This window comes from Spermophilus citellus (genome assembly GCF_964194105.1).
Source record: "Spermophilus citellus genome assembly, chromosome: 3".
Classification (NCBI taxonomy): Eukaryota; Metazoa; Chordata; class Mammalia; order Rodentia; family Sciuridae; genus Spermophilus; species Spermophilus citellus.
The window spans coordinates 51,149,468-51,171,861 of record NC_138184.1 but is presented as its reverse complement, the minus strand read 5'-3'; the positions used below and the strand labels follow the sequence as shown (position 1 = coordinate 51,171,861).

General features: G+C 37.9%; 2 protein-coding genes across 4 annotated transcripts in view; one reads left to right on the top strand and one right to left on the bottom strand.

The window, feature by feature from the left end:
* The window catches only part of SH3BP5 (SH3 domain binding protein 5), a 71,854-nt gene extending 66,318 nt beyond the window's left edge, over nt 1-5,536 (top strand). For both annotated transcript variants that reach the window (XM_081287000.1, XM_081287001.1), the window contains 4 exons: nt 227-269; nt 936-1,155; nt 3,315-3,575; nt 4,056-5,536. In XM_081287000.1, the coding sequence (XP_081143126.1) occupies nt 227-269; nt 936-1,155; nt 3,315-3,575; nt 4,056-4,273 (742 nt within the window). In that variant the 3' untranslated portion in view covers nt 4,274-5,536. The remainder of the gene's footprint in view (nt 1-226; nt 270-935; nt 1,156-3,314; nt 3,576-4,055) is intronic.
* The window catches only part of CAPN7 (calpain 7), a 41,868-nt gene continuing 24,297 nt past the window's right edge, over nt 4,824-22,394 (bottom strand). Inside the window, exons 12-21 of one of the 2 annotated variants that reach the window (XM_081286998.1) lie at nt 22,132-22,252; nt 17,238-17,382; nt 16,812-16,911; nt 16,393-16,528; nt 15,418-15,493; nt 11,636-11,781; nt 10,601-10,663; nt 10,114-10,244; nt 9,307-9,399; nt 4,824-9,220 (exon numbers count right to left, since the gene is read on the bottom strand). In XM_081286998.1, the coding sequence (XP_081143124.1) occupies nt 9,076-9,220; nt 9,307-9,399; nt 10,114-10,244; nt 10,601-10,663; nt 11,636-11,781; nt 15,418-15,493; nt 16,393-16,528; nt 16,812-16,911; nt 17,238-17,382; nt 22,132-22,252 (1,156 nt within the window). In that variant the 3' untranslated portion in view covers nt 4,824-9,075. The remainder of the gene's footprint in view (nt 9,221-9,306; nt 9,400-10,113; nt 10,245-10,600; nt 10,664-11,635; nt 11,782-15,417; nt 15,494-16,392; nt 16,529-16,811; nt 16,912-17,237; nt 17,383-22,131; nt 22,253-22,394) is intronic. The other variant, XM_081286999.1, reaches the window with a different exon arrangement.

Here is a 22,394-nt window from a genome sequence, read left to right as displayed (position 1 = left end):
CCAGGAATGAACCTCCTATCACCAAGCCCTGGGGTGAGGCCCACCACCTCTGTTAGGTGTCTGTCACTAGGGACCTGAGGCTGGGAATATCGCCTTCATCTCTTGGCCTTGTCAGAGTTCACTAAATCCTGTCCTGCTGCAACTAACGTCTCGGATGCATCTCGTGAGGTTTGTCGTGGTCATTGTGTCTTATTACTCTTACGATTTTCCTTCCTGTCTTCCGCAGACCTTATTTTGAACTCAAGGGAAAGTACTACGTGCAGCTTGAGGTATGTATTGCCTTGGGATTTGTCCCTTTTGGGTTTTTTCTGCACTCAAAACGCCACTTTGATGTGGTAGCGGGCTTTCAAGTGACCCATTTGCTGTTTCAAGGGGAGAGTAGAGAGAGATCTTTGACTGAGTTTTTAGATCTGAAAATGGTCCTGATGGCGTCTCATGGCGTCTGAAGCTAACTCTGCCATTTAGTGACTGTACTATGTTTTACCCTTGCTCCTAAGACCGGTACCACCTGGCAACTTGCTGGTTCCCAGGCCTCACCCTCCACCTGCTAGATCTGAACCTCTGGGCGTGTGGCCAGAGCTCTGAGTCTTCAGCAGCCTTCCAGGGAATTCTGATACAAGTTTGAAAACCAATGTACTAGGGACCAGATGGCTAGACTGTGGGACTTCCATGTGTTCCTTCCCTGACGGGCTGTAATCCACCAGTGAGAGTTTCCGGATATCATAGCTTGTCACCTGGATGGGAGCACAGAGGGGTTGGTGGCTGAGTTTTCTATCTGGTGAGTGGGTGGCTGTGATGAGTAATCGGGCTCTCTGAGTCACATCTTGGGAAATTCTTTGAAGTGCAGAAAATGTTCTTGAACCTGCACTTCAACAAGTGTCTTGGGGCCAGCGCGGGCAGCGCTCACTGACTGAATCTCCCGTCTTCCTGACCAGCAACTGAAGAAGACAGTGGACGACCTGCAGGCCAAATTGACCCTGGCAAAGGGCGAGTACAAGACAGCCCTGAAGAACCTGGAGAGGATCTCAGACGAGATCCACGAGCGGCGGCGTTCCAGTGCCATGGGCCCTCGGGGCTGCGGCGTCGGGGCAGAGGGCAGCAGCACATCTGTGGAGGACCTGGTGGGTGGCCAGCCTGAGCCAGATGCTGTTTCAGGTGAGCTGGGCAATAAGGCCATGTAGCTTATGTGATCCACTTCCAGGGCTGTCTTGTCCCAGGATCCCCGCCCTTTATGCCCATGCCAGAGGATGTCAGAGTTGGCAGCCCTGCAGGCTCTTTCTGGTGGCTTCCTAGGTTTGGTGGACTACTGTGTTCAGTGAAATGCTAAATGTGCTCAAAGAAGTTTGGAAAATGTTACACCTTCATCCCACTCTGACATACTTTAGAACATTCAAGGTTCTGAGAAGTCCTGCAGGGAAGAGTTGTCTAAGAATAGGGACTCTGGGCTGGGCACAGTGGTGCATGCCTGTAATCCCAGTGGCTCAGGAGGCTGAGGCAAGAGGATCGTGAGTTCAAAACAACTCAGTGAGACCCTGATTCTAAAGTAAATTACAAAATAGGGCTGGGGGTGTGGCTCAGTGGTCAAGTGCCCCCAAGTTCAATCCCCAGGGCCCCCCACCCCCCAAAAAGAATAGGGACTTTGGAATCACATTTGATCCACATCCTGGCCTTCACAATGTAGTCAAGAGGTGACCTGATATTTGTTTTTTGCCTATAAAATGGAGAGTATGATAGCATCTACTACTTTTTGTGATGTAGGTTGGTGGTCAAGAGTATATGAAATAATGCTTGGCACCCAGTAAGCACTCAGCAGGCACTCACTGATGTCTGACCATGGAGACCTTTTTTCTGATAGAGGTGTGATTTGGCTTCTGTTATGTTGAACAGGAAAACCTCACCAACCCCGTCTTTAAGCACTTCATTTTTTTTCCTTTTCTTTGGAATAATCCCTGTTGGCTCTTTGCCCTTCATTAGGAATTCTTTGATTCCATCAATAAAAAACTTAAATGTCAGATCCAAGGTAAAGGAAACTATAATTTGAAATTTAAGCAATAACTGCGAGTTACTTTAGTATATATCAGCTCATAAACCCTGTATGGAGGGGATCATGAAGCTCAGAGATGTTAAATAATTTGACAAAGCCACACAGCAAGAAATGGAGTTAGAATATGAATTGAGGTCTGAGCCCATTTCCTGTGCCCAACATTACAGCACTTATCATTTGTAACAGTCCTGTACAGATGCTACAAGGCTATTTTTAAAGATGAAGGATGAGGAGTTGGAAAGACAAAAGAAGTGGAGCTGTGTGCAGGCTGAAAGGAACATTAGTTAAAGCTGAAAGGCTCTAAAACCCAGGGAAAAAAACATGAACTGGGCCTTGGTTATTCTGGTCCACAAACTAAGGTACAGAACACTGTATGAGTTTTGTTCTTTGCGGCAAATAGTGATCTAGGTGGGTTTTGTTTTGTTTTCAATTTTCGGTAGTGGAGACTGAGCCCAAAGTGCTCTGCCACTGAGCTACATCCCTGGTCCTTCTGAGACAGGGTCTCACTAAGTTGCTGAGGCTGGCGTCAAACCTGTGTTCCTCCTCCTCAGCCTACTGAATCACTGGGATTTTAGGTGTATGCCACTGCACCCAGTCTGTCCGGTCTTAAGTGTGTCTTTTACAAGATCAGAAGTTACCTGGAAGGAAACAGAAATCCCCACAGATATTCCATATGGGGCAGCTTTTGCTTTTTTGGCCCTATGAGAAAGTTCTCAAGTCTTTTTTTTTTTCCTTTTAATTGTAAATGGACACAATACCTTTATTTATTTTACTTATTTATGTAGTGCTGAGGATCGAACTCAGTGCTCTATGCATGTGAGGCAAGCGCTCTATCACTGAGCCACAGCCCCAACCCTCTTCAGTCTTCTTGGAAAGACTGGCTCTGTTTGGGATCCATTCCAGTGGGCTAGCACCTCTTCCTGTTTCTGTTTTGGTGGTAACTGAGGTGGAGAAGAGGTCCTGATCTGTGGCTGAATTCATCTTCCTCCCTCTGCAGAGTCTGGTAACCCTGATTTCTAGGGCAGGGGTTGAGGTTACTCTAGGGACACTGACAATCCAAAGGATCCAGCTGCTTTGCTTCGTGCTGCTTTGGACACTGCAAAGAGACAGGCTCGGGGTCACACTCGCCTGTTAGGCACCTCATGGACAGATTCTGCAGTCCCTGTGCTGTGTCACTGCCAGCAACAAGCACTTCTGTGAGTGTTGAAGGAACTCGGTTACTACCACCTATCAGATTCCATGTGACTGGTGTTCTCTCTCTCATCCCCAGTGGCCTCGGAGGCCTTTGAAGATGACAACTGTAGCAACTTTGTGTCTGAAGATGACTCAGAAACCCAGTCTGTGTCCAGCTTTAGTTCAGGACCAACGAGCCCATCTGAGATACCTGACCAGTTCCCTGCAGTCACAAGGCCTGGCAGCCTGGATCTGCCCAGCCCAGTGTCCCTATCAGAATTTGGGCTGATGTTCCCAGTGCTGGGTCCTCGAAGTGAATGCAGCGGGGCCTCCTCCCCCGAATGTGAGGGAGAACGAGGTGAGTCACAGCCTTCTCGTCCCATCCTAGATGACCTGCTGCCTGGCCTATGTACTGCTACAGACTTCTGCCAGCTCTCGGGGCTCCCAGCAGTGCCCTCCTGGGTCTATGAATATCCTGTTGGCCTTGATCACTGGGATTGTTTCCAAGGGCTGTTCTGGGGGGTTTCTGGATCTTCCTCACTGGCCTTAATAAAGTAGTACCTATGTCCTCTATCCTCAGAACAGTCCCCTTGGCAAGCACCTGCTAGAGAGGTTTGTTTCCTAGATACAAAATGAAAATGACAAATTCATCACTAATGAAAGGGATGTATAAAACACTGAGGAATAAAAGCTGTTAGCGATCATGTGCTAGGGAACCTGATATGCACTGTGGGCCATGCTGGGAATTCTAGAGGGCTGAGTTAGCTAATTGGCTCGTGACCGAGGAACGTGGAATTTTCTATCAATACCCACTTGGTAACTTTTGTAATCTCTACAGGAGACAGGGCAGAAGGGGCAGAGAATAAAACCAGTGACAAAGCCAACAACAATCAAGGTCTCAGCAACCGCAGTGGTGGTGGTAGCAGGGGCAAGAGCCAAAGCAACACCTCCCTGGAGGGCCAGGCCTTGGAGACCCGGATGAAACAGCTTTCCCTCCAGTGCTCAAAGGGAAGAGATGGGATTATTGCTGACCTAAAAATGGTGCAGATTGGCTGACACATCCAGGGCTATGGCCCATGCGCAAATCAATATTTATACATGAAACTGGAGAAAGTTGTGCCAATAATCATTTAATATATGCCAAATCTTAAGCATCTACTCTAAACTGCACTAACGAAGTTTCAGTGACCTTGAGGGCTGAAGAATTTCCGTCTGGTAAGAGCTCTTGGGCTTGTTTTACAGAGCAGGGTTGTTACAGGTGGACTATGACCAGGGTCACAGCCTTTGCAGAGCAGTCCCTGTATCAGTGCTGAGGAAGCAATAATTAGTTCCTGTGAAAGAAAACGAGCCAGGAAGAGAGCTGGAAGCTTAGCCAAACTGGGGGCCCCAGTGTGCATCTCTTTCCCTTCTGACCCTCAGTTTGTTTGGGGAAACTGAGATGTTCTCTCCCATTATATCCCAGAGCATCTAAATATTTTTTTAAAAAACCCCACACAACAAAAACTCAAATACTCAGAGCACACCTTTTTGACCTAGTGAAGGCTTAAAATGAAATGCAAGAACACAATTCATTTTTATTACCTCTGGTGTTCAGAGGTGACTTTAAAAAAAAAAAAAAGCATGTATGCTGGGACATTCATCAAAAACCATTTCTAGGAAGGCTACCATGAACTGCACTTTTCTGGGGGGGAGGGGGAAGGTGAATGTCAGTGTGGGGAAGGGGGGATGAGGGTAGCAGGGACAGGTGATAGAGGGGATTTGTGGCTTTGGGGAGAAGGTTCTATAACATAACCTTATCCTGCCAGCCAAGGGGATTTATTCTAAGAGAAGTGCATGTGAAGAATGGTTGCCATTGTTATATCTAGATTGACAAGGTGTTAATTTCTCTGTAGATTGTAACTTTAAAAATAAATTATTTAAGGTCATGCTGCACTAGTATTCCTTAGAGGAAACTGTCCTTAAAGCTAGAAAAGGGAGTAGGCATGTGTTGGCTAAGGCTGTTTAATAGACGCAATGGAGTCTGCTATGCTAATAGTATAAGTGTTAAGACTGCTCTTCTTTGTTTTCATGATTATGCATATTTAGAGCACTATATTTTATTTGTCCTGTTTCAAGAAAATTTAGCATTTCTGAAAGAAAGCTCTCCCCATTTCAAGTTGTCTGTTAACTGTCAGAACTGTATACTTTAGTCATTTGTATATCTTCATACTGTAGTGGTTTCTCCTTTTTTATTGACTGATACAGTATCCTGATTACAAGGTTATTTTGTACTTGTCTTAAGACCTTTGAGTGTAATAAAAACTGCTTATGAAAACTTTTCTTTTTTTTCCTGTGTGTGTATGTGAGAGAGAGACATCAAATCCCAGCAGTGGCTGCCTCTTGCAGTAGGAAGAGCATGGAATGCAGTGGTCATCTTTCTTGTCATCAGTAGGTCATGAATTATAATTAAGGCCAAAGTTTGAATTAAAATCCCACTCCTGCTGATGCAGAGCAGTGAGGAAACATGCTGGTGGTGGTGCCAAGAGGCGGCTCTCAGCTATTGTCTTGTTCCCAGAGACGGTTTAACTGGCCTGTGGTACACTTGGTGTTGCACTTTCAAAAGCTCTCCAAGTGGTTGTAAAGTACTTTTCTGATTGGGGAAAGGATCAGTGCCAATGTTATGCTGGGCTGTTAATCTGCCTACTTTCAATGTGTGCTTTTCAACTTAAAGGCATGCAGTGGGAAAAGTGCAGGGTAACACGGTAATCATGAGGGTATTAAGGTACTTTACCTACTTCATTTCAAAGTTCATCCAAGTCCCTTTTACTATATTTGGGTTTTCTAGCTTTCGTTTCCAGTACTGGGGATGGAACCCAGGGCACTTTTATTCCGCCAGTCCTTTTTTGAGAGTCTCAGCGAGTTGCTGAGGATAGCTTCAAACTGAGGATCCTCCTGCCTCCATCTCCTGAGTTGATTACAGGCATGCACGATTGTGTACTAAGCCGTGTACTTGAGTTATGATGATCCTATCTTCCCAGTCCTTTCTCTCATAATCTCCTTGCACCATGGATTCTAATAGAGAGATGGAGACTTTCTTGAATAACTGTTAGCAGAACCCATTTCCTGCAATTGAGGCACTGCTCATTTCTATCCCCCTTTCTAAAGGAAAGGGGGGAAAAAAAAAAACATTTGGAAAAGCTGCCAAAACTGGGATGGTTAAAAGTTCCTACAATGTTCCTAGGAGACAAGTTGTATAGTCTAATGTTCTGAATCTAATGGGTGGTGAATTTCTGGCTCTGTTACCCAGAGTGCTGTACCATATGTGTGTATTTCTCTAAGTACTTCTTACAGAGAATGAAAATTGGATGGAATCTTCTATTCTTTCCCTTGTCTTTAAGAAGACAAAGCCTAGAAAACCAAGGTACAGTGCTGTATCCCCTCCTGGGGTGGCGGGACTTAATAATCTGGTTTCCTGTCTATTCCCCTTTCCCACTTGCTTGTCTCCTGCACCAGGAAGGGGATGCAGACCACCCTTTGACCTTTCACGTTATCACCCTCATGTTGTTTTCACATTTCCAGGTTAAAGTAACCTGACCCCACTTCATGTAGCTCCTGCCTTTTAACTTTCTCTTTGCAATATCTGACCTTTATTTAGAATTCCCTGTTCGACTTCACTTTCCCCACGATCCTTGTCGCGTCTTTGCATTTATCACTTCTAAAAACACAGTTCCCCTAAATTGGTTCTTAGCCATATTGAATTCACATTTAACTTCTGATTTTTTTTAAGTGGAGCACACGCCAATTCCAGATCTGAATTTTTCTGGACAAATTTACTTTAAAAAGTATCTTCTGATTCCGAGCATCTGTACACATACTGAAATTAGAAACCTGAGTCATCTTCCACCTCCCTTTAGCAATTCCTGACTAGTTCTTCCTGTTTCAAATCTGTCCCACTGTTGTGATTTAGGGATCATACCCAGGCCCTTCAATTCTATCTCCAACTCATTCAAGGCAGTTACCTTCCTACAAATAGGTCTGTGTCCATCTGCTTTAATTACAGCAGTTGGGACTCTGGATAGACAGCTTGTGAACCTGGGGTAAGATCTTTAAGCTCGGGGTGGTGGCTCAGTAGTAGAGGGCTTGCCTAGCATGTGTGAGGCACTGGGTTCGATTCTCAGCACCAAATATAAATATACAAAATAAATGTCCATCGACAATTAAGTATATATAGTTAAGCCTAAGAGCTTAAAGATTTTTTTTTAATTTCCTCAATTGTAGAAGGAAATAATAGTGCCTATACTTCAGCTACTGGGAAGATTATAAAAATGTAGCCAGCAGTTAATCTGCCTCTTGAGGCTTTACCTTCAAGTTAAAATAACTCTTCAAGTAAGATTTTTTTACAATGATCCTGGCAGAATTACTTTTTCCTTTGTACCACAGAGCTCTATTTAGAGCTGTTATGGAATTTAACATTGTAATATATTAAACTGTTCACACTGTAGATCTCTACAGATTTGAAGATAGGGATTAGGTCTTATATATGCATGCTGCACAGGATCTTTCACACATGAGGGTCAAATCAGTGTCTAATCTAGCTTACATGCGACAGGCACTGTGGCAGAAGGACTGTAGGTTCTAGGCCAGCCAGGGCAATGTTGCCAGACCCCATCTCAAAGTAAAGGGCTGAGAATGTAGCTCAGTGGTAGAGCACGTGCCCAGCACAAGTAAGGTCCTGAGTGTGATCCAGTATTTTTTTTTTTGGGGGGGGGAGTGCTAAAAAGCACAATATAATTATCTGCCACTGAAAATTTTGAAGTCATTTTCATGCAGATAACCTCTTTGTTACTAAATTAGTCAAGCTCTCTAAACTATGCAGTTTTCATATGTATAAACATTTTATTTCAATTAAAGGCAATAGAAATACAAAATAAGTTTTGATAATTATAAAGTAGAGACAATGAAAAATCCCACCCTACTAATTTTCAGACCTTTAAAATCTCAAGTATTCTGATGGATTTTTATGTAAACACCTGGAAATTCATACAACACTAGTTCTTGGTAATTCACTTTTCTATACTATGTAACCCAATTACCACATACTAAATTCTCACTTTCTTCAAAGTGCTGTTATCACAAGAATACTGAACTATACAGCAATTTTCAGACTCTACAAACTAAATTGTAATGTCTTCAATCTTAGATGTACTTTCATCAACCTGATAAAACACTGAATATACCTCAGTTCTCTACTTCAATGGCAGATGGGTATCTAACAACAGCCTTCATTCTTCAGCCTAAGCATCTTCACGCTAAGCTAATTAGTACTTCTTAAAGCTTTATTTTATAACATTTGGGAAAACAAATATTTAAAATCATAAATGCAAAATTAAAATTGGTTATAGTGACATGATTCACTTGGTAATCAGTGAGATGTACAGTGGAGTCAACACGACCAGATTTAACTTACAACATGCTCTGTAAAAAAGGGAAACATGTAAATATTTCAAAATATTAAAAAACAGCCTGCCTGCCATTTCCACTCAATGAATCTGTCCCTTGCTTTCCTCATCTGGTTCCCTTGTTCTCTTAGCAAAGGCATCTCACAGTGATGACTGAGTCTAATCTTTAATCAGATGCACATTTTTTATACAAAGTAGTCCCTAAATGCAAGCCACCTCTCTATATACAAAACCTTGTAAACAGTACTTCTAGGTGATTAAGGTAATCCCAGCTACATATAATTCTTACCAAACACCATGACAAGCACCAGATTCTACTGTAACATGTTACATTTAATTCCATTCTGTTTATCATCCTGAAGACGTTTGAAAAGCTCATGTTGGTAAGTCTAAAATCCAATAACTGCTGAGAATTCTCCATCACTGAAGTTGTGTTGTCTTGATAGGGATGACACTGTTGAAGTCTAAGAAAAAAGGTCCTTCTTGTTTAGGCAAAAAAGTACTGGGAATGATGTTGAAGATCCCAGCAGGTATATTTTCTATTTCCAGGTAGCAAAATCCACACCTATATTCAGGGGATAGAATAGGGTTTATAGAAGAAAATGCCACAAAAAAACTATAAATTGAATACAATCAAAATGCCAACATTACCTATAATCACCACTAGATTTTCTCGAAAAGCCATGGGGACCAGGATCACCCGCCATAGAAACTGTTACAACCTCAAATCCAACACTGTATTGCCTAGTATTAAAAACGAACATTACTGTATTAGCAAATTGCTGTAAATACATGATTTAATCATATGTAAAGTGCAGATTTACTATCAGATAAAATATATGCTTTCTCAAGCTTCAATAGGAGTAAATAGTATTCTGAAACCATGTATGCTATTTTTACTCAATTATATAAAGTACCATTTTATGTTTTATTTGAAGCTATAAATACAAAGATTACTTTGTTTAAAAAAAAAAGGTTCCCCAGGGAATAATTTAAAAGAACACAGTATTTCATGTTTTAAATTTGAATGACAGCTACTCTAATAGGCAGGAAAGCAAGTAATGGAATAAAGTCTAGGTTTATAAAAATAATTAGCAGATGATAGACATAACATTCCAAATTAGTAATTAAAGGAATAATTTAGATGTGACAAAATTGTAGAGAATTATTGTATTTCAGGTCAATAAATTTGCTTCCTAGAAACTTGTACTGTTTTGCCTTTCACGTTTAAGTCTAATCCGGCTAGAATTTTTAGATTTGATGTAAGATGGGGATCTAATCACCGCTTAATATATGGGTACTCAGCTATTCCACACCATTTGTTGAAGACAGTCCTTTCCCCATTCCTCTAAATACCATCACTATCATGAATCAAATGTCCACATATGCATAGGTTGTTTCTAAACTTTGTTTCAGTTCATTTTTAATATCAATTTGCAAAAGCCACTCATCACAAACCTCGGTCCTCTTAGTTCAATCAGTACTGGCCCAGTCTTTTCTATGTGGAATTGGTAGATGGGATTATTTTTGTGAGTCTCTGGAAAATTTCCACAACCTCCAGCACTCTGACCACTCCACTTTCCATTAATCTAATAATTAAAAAAAAAAAAGTTTCTGCATTAACAGAACTTCAACCATTCTATTTTAAAGACAAAACTTTCTACCTTAAAAAATTCCACTTTGTGCCTCCACCCCATCTGCAAAGTTATTCTCAAATTCTGCTTTAAATGTTCATCCACATGAACTTTTCTAACAACCAGGGTTTATGTTAATCTTTTTTCTTTGAACCACTTGGTTTCTATCCACAGAGACACCTAATGCTGATCAATGAAGATCTTGTGTTCTGGATGCTACAGTGTTTCCCTTATATTCCTACCAAATATTTATTTCATAATAAACTGTGAAGAATAAAATGGGAAAGGGAATTCTGAAAGAATTTTCTTACCCGTTTTGATAAAGTGTATGGTGAGGGAATCTTTGAAAACGTAAAGCTGCAAGCTGAATATACCTAGATTAGAAAAATATAGTGTTAAAAAAATTATATTGAGAAACTTTCTACTTATGAAAAGATCAAGGGGATAAAAGAATATATTAGGAGCTGAGTTTGTCACTCAGTAGTAAAGTGCTTGCCTACACACATGAGGCACTGGGTTTGATCCTCAGCATCACATGAAAATAAAGGCACTGTGTCCATCTACAACTAAAAAAATGTACATTTAGTGCAGATGCTGTTTTAAAAATACACATATTAGGTAATGCAACAAAAATGGAAAACAGAAGAGTAATTGGTCATCCTTTCCCCGTCACTATTGAGTGCATTCTTTTCCTAATAAGCTTTGTTGTACTTAAAATATGTGTATATATATGAATATATATGCATGTATATATTATATATAGAATATTCTAAGGCTAGAAAGTTTGTTGCCATTAACAAATCATTAATCTATAGGCAGTCTGGGTTCATGTGAGGTTTAATGAACTGGGAAGCTAGGGATCTTAGCTTTCTCTGCCACTGAGTGATGCAGGGACAAAATCTTTCTAGGCCTTGGCTTTTGCATCTGAAGAATGAAGGAGTGGTAGCCTTCCCAGTGTCCTTCAAACTAAAAAATCTATTCAAATTCAATTATTTTACTTACATATGGCAAACAAATCTAAAGGTCATTATAAAGGTTCAAAGTTGTCTTTTTACAAGTATTATGTAAACTAGAAGTTTTTATTTCATGCTTTAAAACTGAATTTATTAGTTCAATACACCTATTATCTCAGGACTAAACTATTAACTGAAAATCTTCAAAGTATAAAACACTGCTTCTCAAAAACTGTTTTATACAGGATGCATCATAATAAATAAATCGATAAACACAAAAATAGAAAAAAATGAATTTTCAGAAAAAATTTTCTTCAAATAATCCCATTTACAAAGCAGAACACATTATGTAACTTTTATTGGGTTTTGTCATTGCATGTTGGTTTTACTTACCCGCACTGTGTAATGGATAGTATTCTGCTTTTCATATTGAGAAACCACTAATGTAAAGGTATGAGTGCCAGGCGTGGTCAGCTTTATCTTAGTCAAATAATGAGGACTGTTAATTCGAATTCCATCAATGTATGGAGGTGGGTCAGCTGCAAACAGACAGGAGGTTTACAGAACAGGACACTTTTTTCTTTCTTTACTTTTTGCAACTGTATGGCTGGTAGTAGGAAAAGTAAGTACATGGACAGACATCCCCTGAATTCAGTTTTTATTGATATTAGTGAAGTATGATTTCAATTTAAAACTTTAGTTTCTAACATGCAAAAGCAATCTTTCAGAATATGTTCTATGAGGCATAATAATCCTTGCTATTTGGTTTGTCCTGAATTTCAATAATCCCTACTACATGCTCAGTTCATTTTTCTCCAGTAGAGGATTTTATTTTTTGGTACTAGAGAATGAGCCCAGGTACACTTTACTACTAAGCTACATCCCAACCCTTTTTTAAAATTTGTATTTGAGGGACTGGGGTTGTGACTCAGTGGTAGAGTGCTTGCCCAGCATGGTTGAGGCATTGGGTTTGATCCTCAGCACCATATATAAATAAATTAAGTAAAAGTATTGTGTCCATCTACAACTAAAAAAAATGTGAAAAAAAAATTTTTTTGTTTTTAAGACAGGGTCTTGCAAAGTGCCTAGGGCCTCACTAAGTTGTTAGGCTGGTTTTGTACTTGTGATACTCCTGCCTCAGTCTGAGTCACTGGGATTACTAGGCATGCACCACCACAACCCGTGGTCCAGTAGAGGATTTTAAAGTCAGCATTAGTTGTTTTTTTTTTTTTATTTTGGGGTGAAAAAAATTTAAAGATACAAAAAAAGTACATAAAAAATATCTATCATTCCCCATGACTGAGAATTAAGTTAAAATTTTGGGAAGTCATATTGGCTGCTTTATTAAACAAAATTACTTTTAACCGCCACTGTTAAACTCCTTCTGCTGATGGATTTGGTGGTCACTTTTCAGATTTTAATACATATAAATATACTATCCTAAAATGAATGAACAATTGTTTTCTGTGTAAGTACATCTTGAGCATCCCTAATCCCCAAATGCTATGGACTTCAGAGGATTTCAGATTTTCTGATTAGGGATATTACAAAATCAACACTTCTGGTCCCTAGAATTCTCGATTAAATGATATTAGACCTATATATGTTTTGTTTTATCTTACATTTTAAAAATGTGTTTTAAGATCTGTATTGTTCTATACAGCATTTATTACTTCTAACTGCCCATAGAGTATTCCATCATATGAATATGAAACATTAACTGGTACCATATTAAGAAAATCTGGATATTCAGATTTGTTTTCAATGTGATTACAAACAATGCCAAATGGTACATTCTTTGCTAGTATCATTAATCAAGCCTGATAAATCATTTTAGGAATTATAATTAGGCATATCAATTATTATATATCACTTAATATCAATGCTGTATATCACTTAGTTTATCTAGGAACAGTGAATATTTATAATATGCTGTATTCAAAAAACTAAACATTTTAGTATCTCAAGTCTCTAATGCTTAAAGGTGGTGTAATCTAATGAGAAGAGAAAGAATGGCACATCTGTGATCTTGAGCAAGGTTTTTAACCTATGTCTCAGTTCACTCTTCTGTCACTGGGGAACAAGGCTTCTCTTATATACCTTAAGGTGTTGTGATGAAAATAAAACTGTAAATCTGAAACTACTCTGAAAGAGTAAAATCACTATAATTAAAAGAGGGTGCACTGTTTTAAAAATATCGAATCATCTTTACTTTTAAAATAAAAATAACAAGCATATTGGAAACTGAAAAGCCATATAATATTTTTATACTAGAAACACATGCATGATATTTCTTTTATAATGACCAACATATGAAAAATAGCTAGTTTAACTTGGTATTTTTCTCTGGGCCTACTATGTGCCATAACCACTCCAGAACCTAGGGAATATTGACTAAGAAGACTGCCTTCCTTCAACACAGTGTAATGGATAAAATTGTCATATTTTCCCATAATTAAACAAAACACTATACCTTTGCATATTTCACCTTGAAAGAACTGTCAACAATTGCTTCCTTAGATCACATTCTCTTCTTAAACCAATCCACTCAACAGCACCTGTTCTTGTCAAGGTCAACAATGACTGCCAGGATGCCAAATCTCTTCTCCAACCTAATGTTATTTGACCTCTCAAACAGGAAAAGATGCAGCTGTCCACTCTTCCTTTTGAAATATTTTTTTTTGCTTGGGTTATATCAAACCTCTCCGTTTCATCAGGCACTCTGTTCAAATTCTTTTATAGACAACTGTTACTTTGTTCAACCTCAAAATGTATGAGAATCCTGGATGTTCAACTCTATTTACAGTTGTCTCCGAAAATGGTTTATTATGTAGTCCTGTCTTCAAAGGTTATTTATATGCCCCTGACTCCTCAATCTGTACCTCTCATCCCAACCTTATACCTCAAAAATCCAACTGCTCCCCTGGGCATCTTTGCTTGGATATCTAATACATATCTCCAATTTAACAAAAAAGTGCAGTCATCCTTGATTCCTCTTTGCTCCACAAATCAACTCAGGTCCTGACAATGCTACTGAAATTCAAATCTGTCCACTCTTCATCGCTACACTTACCACCCCCACTCCAAGCTCAAACCACCATCATTTCTCACATAAATAAAACTGCCTAATTGATTTCTCTGCTGCCATTTATTGCTTTTTTCCAATATAAAGGATAAGAATGTTCTTTTAAAAAAATCAGATCATGTCATTTTCCTGATTAAGACCCTCCAATTGCTTTTCTGTGGCATTACAGAACCTCATATGATTTGAACTCTGCATACCCGTCTGACCTGATACCACACCTACCCGTGCTTTTGCCCTGCTCCTAAATCATGCCAATAAGTCCTTTTGAACTTACTGTTCCCTCTGCTTGTAATGCTTTTCCAAGCCTCTGCATGACCGATTCCTTTCTGTTGTTCAGAATTCCTCTTATCCCTTTTCAAAGAGGCCCTGCATGACCACCCGACTAAAGCAACCAATCAGTTACTAACACATTTAGTTCTTTAACCACAAGTACCTGATTCTTTTTCTTATTACCTATTTCCCCTACTACAATATAAATTCAAGTTTCACCAGTGCTGCTTACGGCCTTATAACTGTTCCTTTTTATCACTTAATAAGTAATTATTAAAAGTGGTTTTATGCAGTATGTGCAATGCCTCAGAAGCCCTTTGTAGGAAAATGCCTTTTGCCTGGCAAGTGGGAAAAGTTATCAACAAAATGACACTGGGGTGGGATCTTAACTATGTTCACCAAGCAGAATAGCTGTTAAAGGAGCATGTGGGCAGAGAGCAGAGAGGAGTGATAATTAGAGAAGACACTGGTAGAATGGGGAAGCAAGGGCATGATGTATTCAGGAGTAGCAAGTACCTTCAAGTGAGGACATTGAAAGGCTGGGCAGGAAATATATATGACAGACACATTAAGGCCAGGATATAAAAAGCCCTATAAACCATGCTGAAGAGCTCAGGCTTATATACCAGAATTCATGGAAAACCACAGAACTTTTGGTTAAAGACATGACTTTAAGTATCAGCTACAAAAGCCTGATAGCAATATGCAAAAATACAAAAGTCACAAATTTGGGGGGTCTCTAATTTCTACATATCATCAACATAAACTTGTCATTTTTCATCTTAATCATGTAAATAAAATGTTTAGCTAGTACACATACCTGGGTAATAAACTTTTTTCCCATCAGTCTTGTATACAACCATTGTGATAAATTCTCGATTATTAGCAAAATCATCCTAAAATTTTTAAAAAATTCAGTGTGTTAGGAAACTGGGCTCAAAAATGTTCTTAACATTTAAAAAAGGAAAAAAGAGGCTGGGGTTGTGGCTCAATGGTAGAGCACTCACCTAGCATGCACGAGGCACTGAGTTCAATCCTCAGCACCACATAAAAATAAATAAAATAAAGGTATTGTGTTCATCTACAACTAAAAATTAAATAAAAAAGGAAAAGTATCATTTAAAAGCATTTCTCTGAACTGTTCATAAAAAGCATGATGTTTCTAAATTAAACTGTCATTTTAATAAAACACCATACAACATGAAGTATTTGGTAAAATTCTAAGATATTGATTATAGTTAGCCATTTTAGAATCAGAACCAATGACTCAACATTTCCAAACCCCCTTTAACACATTTGTAGGTTAACATTTATAAGATCTAAAGTATGTATGATCAACCCCAAATCCTCACTGAAGAACATAGATTTCTTTTCATATTTTTTCTGCAGAGATGATTTTTTTTTCTTTCTTTTTTTGGTACTGGGGATTGAACTCAGGGGCACTCGGCCACTGAGCCATATCCCCAACCCTATTTTTATTTTATTTACAGACAGGTCTCACTAAGTTGCTGAGGCTGGCTCTGAATTTGTGATCCTCCTTTCTCAGCCTCCTGAGCTACTGGGATTACAGGCATGCGTCACCACACCCAGCTTCAGAAATGATTTTTGAACAAGATCTTAAGTGTATGATTATAATGTGTAACTTCCCTCAAAGGAAAATATTCATTTATCTTAGAAGACACAATTTCAGGGCACCGATATAAATTAAACAGGCTGATAATCAAATTATGTATTAATGGTCCAATTCTATTTAGAAGAATTTCAGTATGGGGTGTCAGTTGAAGGATATCAGTACCTTGTCTGTTATGTGTCTGCTAAGCAAAACCCAAACTGCAGCACCCCCTTGTGGACATTGCACCTCCAGTTTGTATTGGGGATTGTTAGCTAGGCTATAGGCGTCTTTCACAGGTCCTTGCTTAGCATCCCAGGTACTAAAAGATAAAGTAAACAAGGAAGAAAATAGTGATTCAATTTATCACAGAGCTAAAATATAACACTCTTTAAAAAGTATTGTGTTTAAAATACAATTAAGCTATCAGATTCTTTGGTTTTATTCTTCTTTACAATTTTTTGGCATAACCAAGAAATAAAACAACTATTATAAGGTGCTCATCTGTGGATATGACAAAAATAAGAGAATGCTATTCCTCCTGAATTAACAATTACATTTCAAATTTAAATGGTGTAGAATACTCTAAAATATGTAAAAGTTACCTGTGAATACATGTTGATTCTTTAAAAAGCCCTGGATTCCAACTCAAATAAATCACATCATAATACTGGCAGAGATCATCCCAGGAAATCCAAAATATTCCTGAAAATTAATGTCTTTGTTAATCTAAAAATATATTAATGATATATGACTTAAATCAGTTAAGAACATTTCACCTTATTAAAACATGATATCAGCCACGCAGGGTGGTTCACACCTGCAATCTCAGCTACTCAGGAGAACCACAAATTCAAAGCCAACCTGAGCAACTTAGTAAGACCCTGTCTCAAAAAAATAAAAAATAAAAAGGGCTGGGGTATAGCTCAGTGGTAGAGTACTTGCCTAGCATGCATGATGCCCTGGGTTAGATCCACAGTACTGAAAAATATTTTTTTAATAAATATAAATATAAAGTAAGACATATTTACCATTATCTATTTTCTGAGCTGTTCGGGGATCAAAGTTCAAATACTTTTGCAACTCTGGAGTCCAGTTTTTTATATCATTTTCACTGTATCTTCCTTTCCAACGTAAATGACTCCAAGGATTTTTCAATTGAATAAATCGGAGTCCCTGTATTTTAAAAAAGGGGATAACATTAAGTTGCAAAACAAGTTTAGAATACTATTGGTTTTACCATTCTCTTAATAGGATGAATTTTGAGTATTAATTTTTTCCCTTCAAATTAACACTTTCACCATATCACATATCTGATCAAAACTGTAAATTATTAACTTCCTAGAGCTATATTATAGTCACTAACCAGACATGGTGTTATTTAAATTAAGTAACATTTAAAATTCAGTTCCTTAAAAATTAATCACATTTCAAACGTTCAATGACTATGTGTATAGAAGCTCAGGCACGAGACAGTATAAATAGAGAAAATTCCCATCACTGTAGAACATTTCATCTGAAAGTGATGCCTTAGAGCATCATTTCCTGCCTTTTCAAAGCCTTCTCTATTCTGGCCCCCTTTTGTTCTCCAGTTTTTCCTCTAAACCCATAAAAAATTGTAAATTTGCCTCCAAAGGCATTAGTCCATGCTGTTTTCCTTTGCAGAAGGCCTTTTCCATGTCACCTTCTCTCAGTGAAGATGAGCAGCAGAAAAGTAGAATAAAATGGGACCAAATGCCAATTCTACAGGTGTATAGGCTCTGGGTGGGTCACTTACATTCCAAGCATGTATTTACTCATATGTAAAATGAGGATTATGATGTGTTCCTATAAGACTTTTGGGAGGATTAAAGGTGATAATAATGCAAACTATCTGGCACTTAGTAGTTTCCTTTTATTATTGTTCCTCTAAACTTTCTAGTGCTGATAATCTATATTATATTAATTTAAAATAGTGCCTTATATTGCTTTCTACTTGTACAAATAGACATATGATCAATGAGATCATAAATTCTGAAGTGGTGACACTATTTTTTTTTTTTTTTTTTTTTTTTTTTGGTACTGGGGATTGAACTCAGGGGCACTTAACCACTGAGCTACACCTTCAGCCCCTATTATCCTTTATCAGAAGTTTCCACTGAGTTTATGGCACAGTATTCAGGTATGATAAATGTTCCATAAATACTGGATTTATCTACAGAATTGATAACACTAAAAAATAACAGAGCTGATAATTCCAAAAGTATACTTGTCTTACTTCAAGCAGTCCACTAGGAATATCATGCACTTTTATCTGATAATGTCCTAAATCAAACTGGTTGGGGGATATTTAAAATTTAAGAAAAGAAGAAGAAAAAACTCACATTTCTTTGTTATTCTAAATGATGGTAAATTGTGGCTTGGAGTAGATATGATTTCCAGACATGAGTGATACTCATTTTTCTCAGGCTATATTCCCTAGAAGCTTCAATAATACAATTATTTTCTCAATTTCTTCACCACCACCTGTGCCTCACTACACATCGGTCAACAGACACTTATTTCTAACTCTTCTTTCATAAACCTCATTCTGCACAAGCAGGAAATCTCCATTATTTCAGGACTCTATCAATTTCTGAAAGAGGAACACAAAGGAAAAGAGACTTCTACTAAGCTTTTCAGAGACAGCTTCCAGGTATCAGGGACATTCAAGGATTTAATAGCTGTAGATTTTTAATGCTAAATAGAGAACCAGCAATTCAAAGGGTCCGAAATAGGGAAAGAATTGCTAAAAAATCTTTTTTAAAAAATATGGTTTATGTTGAAACATCCCATTTCCATGGGTTATTTCCAAATAGCAGAAATAGAAAAGCCTTGGAAGATATCAGAAATCCCATGATGAGACATGTCTGGACTGAAAGGCAGCAGTGTGAACCAGAGATGTACCTCCACAGACAACTATTAATGGAACATTATCTCCAGGAAGAGACACAAAAATGACCCAAGAGAAGAACAGCTGAGACTAAAATGAAGACAAGATCTCAGAATATGTAAGCATGTTAAAAGCAAACAAAAAGGGTTATTACTTTATGGAAATATTAATAAATATTATTAAGAAAAATCTTATTAAGAAAGTCACAAATGATCATGGGTGGCTTTAGTCCAAGACTAAGTCTACCTACAAAAATGAGATTGTAGAGATAAACATTTGATGATATCTGTATGAGACAGACATGGACTTTGGTATTGAGGATTGAATCCAGTGGTACTCTACCACTGAGCTACATCCCCAGACCTTTTCTAATTTTGTTTTGTGATAGAGTCCCACTAAGTTGCCCATGCTGGCCTCAAAACTTGTGATCCTCCAGCCTCAGCCTCCTGAGTAGCTACAATTACAGGTATGTGCCACCACACCAAGCCAACATGGAAATATTTTAAAGTAGAAATCAGAATTAAATCAATGTCTCAACATAAAGACAATAAAATCAGCCAAAAAACATCTAAAAAGATCAAGAGGCTGAAGCAAGAAGATCACAAGTTTGAGGTCAGTCCAGGCAAAGTTACGAGAAACTCTGTTTCAAATTAAAATTGAAAAGGGGCTGAGAGTGTAGCTCAGTGGAAGAGCGGTAGCTTAGCCATGTGCCAAGCTCCTGGTTCGATACCCAATACTGGGTGGGAGAAGAGAGAGAACTCCAGGAAACTCTTCAAATATATACCCAATGAAAGAATACTGGGAAAAACCCTCAAATTTTAATACACATGAAGAATGTTTTAAGGCAAAAATTAACCCTGACTATACAAAGGGCTCACATAAACAAAAGGAAATTGGGGCCAACTCCACAGTGTAGGATACCTGCTCAAGCTGGTTAATGTTTTTAATCAGTAACATTCACAACACTGCAGTATAAACGTGGGCATTATTAGAGTGAAGAAACCTGTCCCGGGACCACAGTTTGTTCCACATGCACGTGCTCTAGTACAATGCAATAATCTTTACAGAATCACTAAAACAAGGAATTGAGACACTATGTTGTTTTTAACTAGAAAGGCAATTCATGGACATTCCTACATTACTGGCATTCAGCAGTTTTGTTTTTGTTTTGTTTTTTTTTTTTTTTAACAAACTGTTCTGTTTTCAGGTCAAACCACAGGTTCCTATTTTTCTCATAAACATATTACCTAGTTTACTTTGGACAATCAGAATAAATCCTATTATTCAAAGTAAATGATATATCTTTCACAGGAATCTTCCTCAAATTCAAACTTACTTTCCCATTGATTGTTTCATTATCTAAACTTAAAATTTACTTACCATTATCTCACTACTGGTCACATTCACTAATACCTACTTATCTCACAGTATGTTCTAACAAAAGACACACATGATAGTACTGAACAATAACAACTGTTATTCACAATATTTAACTGGCATTTGTGGGAATTACAATTTTAAGAAAAGCACAAACCTCTCAGCTTATTTAGTATCACATAAAATTTGATATTCTTAGCCAATTTTAGTGAAATACATAATTTTTATAATGGAACTGAAAAATTTCTGTTGCCTAGTGATGTCTAGCCAACACAATATCAAGGTGCAATTCACTGCTCATTTGTTTGCAACTAAGAAAGCTGAAAGGTTTGTGTTAACCAAAATACTGTATATACAGCTATCACCTTCAGGCTGTGTGTATATATATATATATATATATATATATATATATATATATATATCTTTAAAATTGCAATGCCACTGTAGACAAACCTCTGTGCTGCCAACTGTATGAAAGTATAGTACAGTATAATACTTGAAAATAAAGGATTACATTACTGATTAATGTATTTACTGTATTTCTATCATTTTACAGTGTACTTCTACTTATTAAAAAAAAAGTTTATGCTGGGTGGGGTTATGGCTAAGTGGTAGAACACTTGTCTAGCACATGTTAGGCACTGATCCTCAGCACCACATAAAAATAAATAAAATAAAGATACTGTGTCCATCTACAACTAAAAAAATTTTTTTTAAAAGTTTATGCTGTGTTAGGTTGCAGTAGCCTCATGCATCTCATATTTACCTCATATCTCAAGGGCATCACGTTCTCTCAAATTAAATTAATACGGTGTTTTGTTCATCATGGCCCTAGGAACTATAAGCTATAAGACACAAGCACACAAGTACAATATAGCCTGGTGTGAAGTAAGCAATACCATCTAGGTTTGTGTATATTTGCATAACATATATTTGCATAATAATAATATCATCTAACAACAAATTTCTCAGATTGTATCTCTCATCCTTAAGTAAGTTATGATGGTAATTTAATACGTTCCATTAAAAATAGCAGTCTAACACACAGGGGCACTCTGTTATTGTTGACTGATCTGATTACTATACTTTCTATTATTAATGAACACTTCCTTCATAATTTTTCCAATGCATACAACTGATCAAATTTTCAGTTAAAAATAACAACCTAAGAACCAACAAAGTCACATCTGAACACCTAAGCCCCAGTATATACTGACAAAGGGTCTGAAAGGCCTGACAGCACACAATGACCCCAAGGAAGACAAACGCTTGCTCACACAAACGAACCCACTGCCAGGTGTCCTTTTCCCAAGCATCTTCCTATTTTTCCTCCTTTCACAAATAGTTACTTGGTGTCTTCTCAGCTCTAGCTTATCACTGCAACTGACCTCAACACCAACGTGCAGTCTGGAACCATGGGGGCTGCTTTGTGTCTATCCTAACATCAATATCTGTGTTGTCAACTCTCATTTCCCACCTTTAATTCCATAATTCCCAATGGTCAAGTTAATACATAGAATGGTTTAAAAATTCCATCTAAACCATGATTTGTCAGTTTCCAAAAGTCTGATGATCACTGGGATCCTTACAATATCTCACCAAATAAGAAAATAAGAGAAAAAATTTTAAGGCAAAACCTTGAACTCTCTAATATCCAAAACAGCATATGCATGTGTGGGAACCAGGCCCCACTTCTCGCCTTCAGCTTCAGTCATCATTCCAGTTGATGCAGTAATGAGGACATCACCCTTGTGAAATCTAGAATGACCCCAAAAAGACAGAAATTAAAGGATAACACATTTAGAATTTCAGATCACACCATCTTTCCTTTTAGTTTAGTGGCTAGCATGGAAATTTCTACAAATGTTTTTGTAGAAATCTTTTTAAAAAATGGGCTATC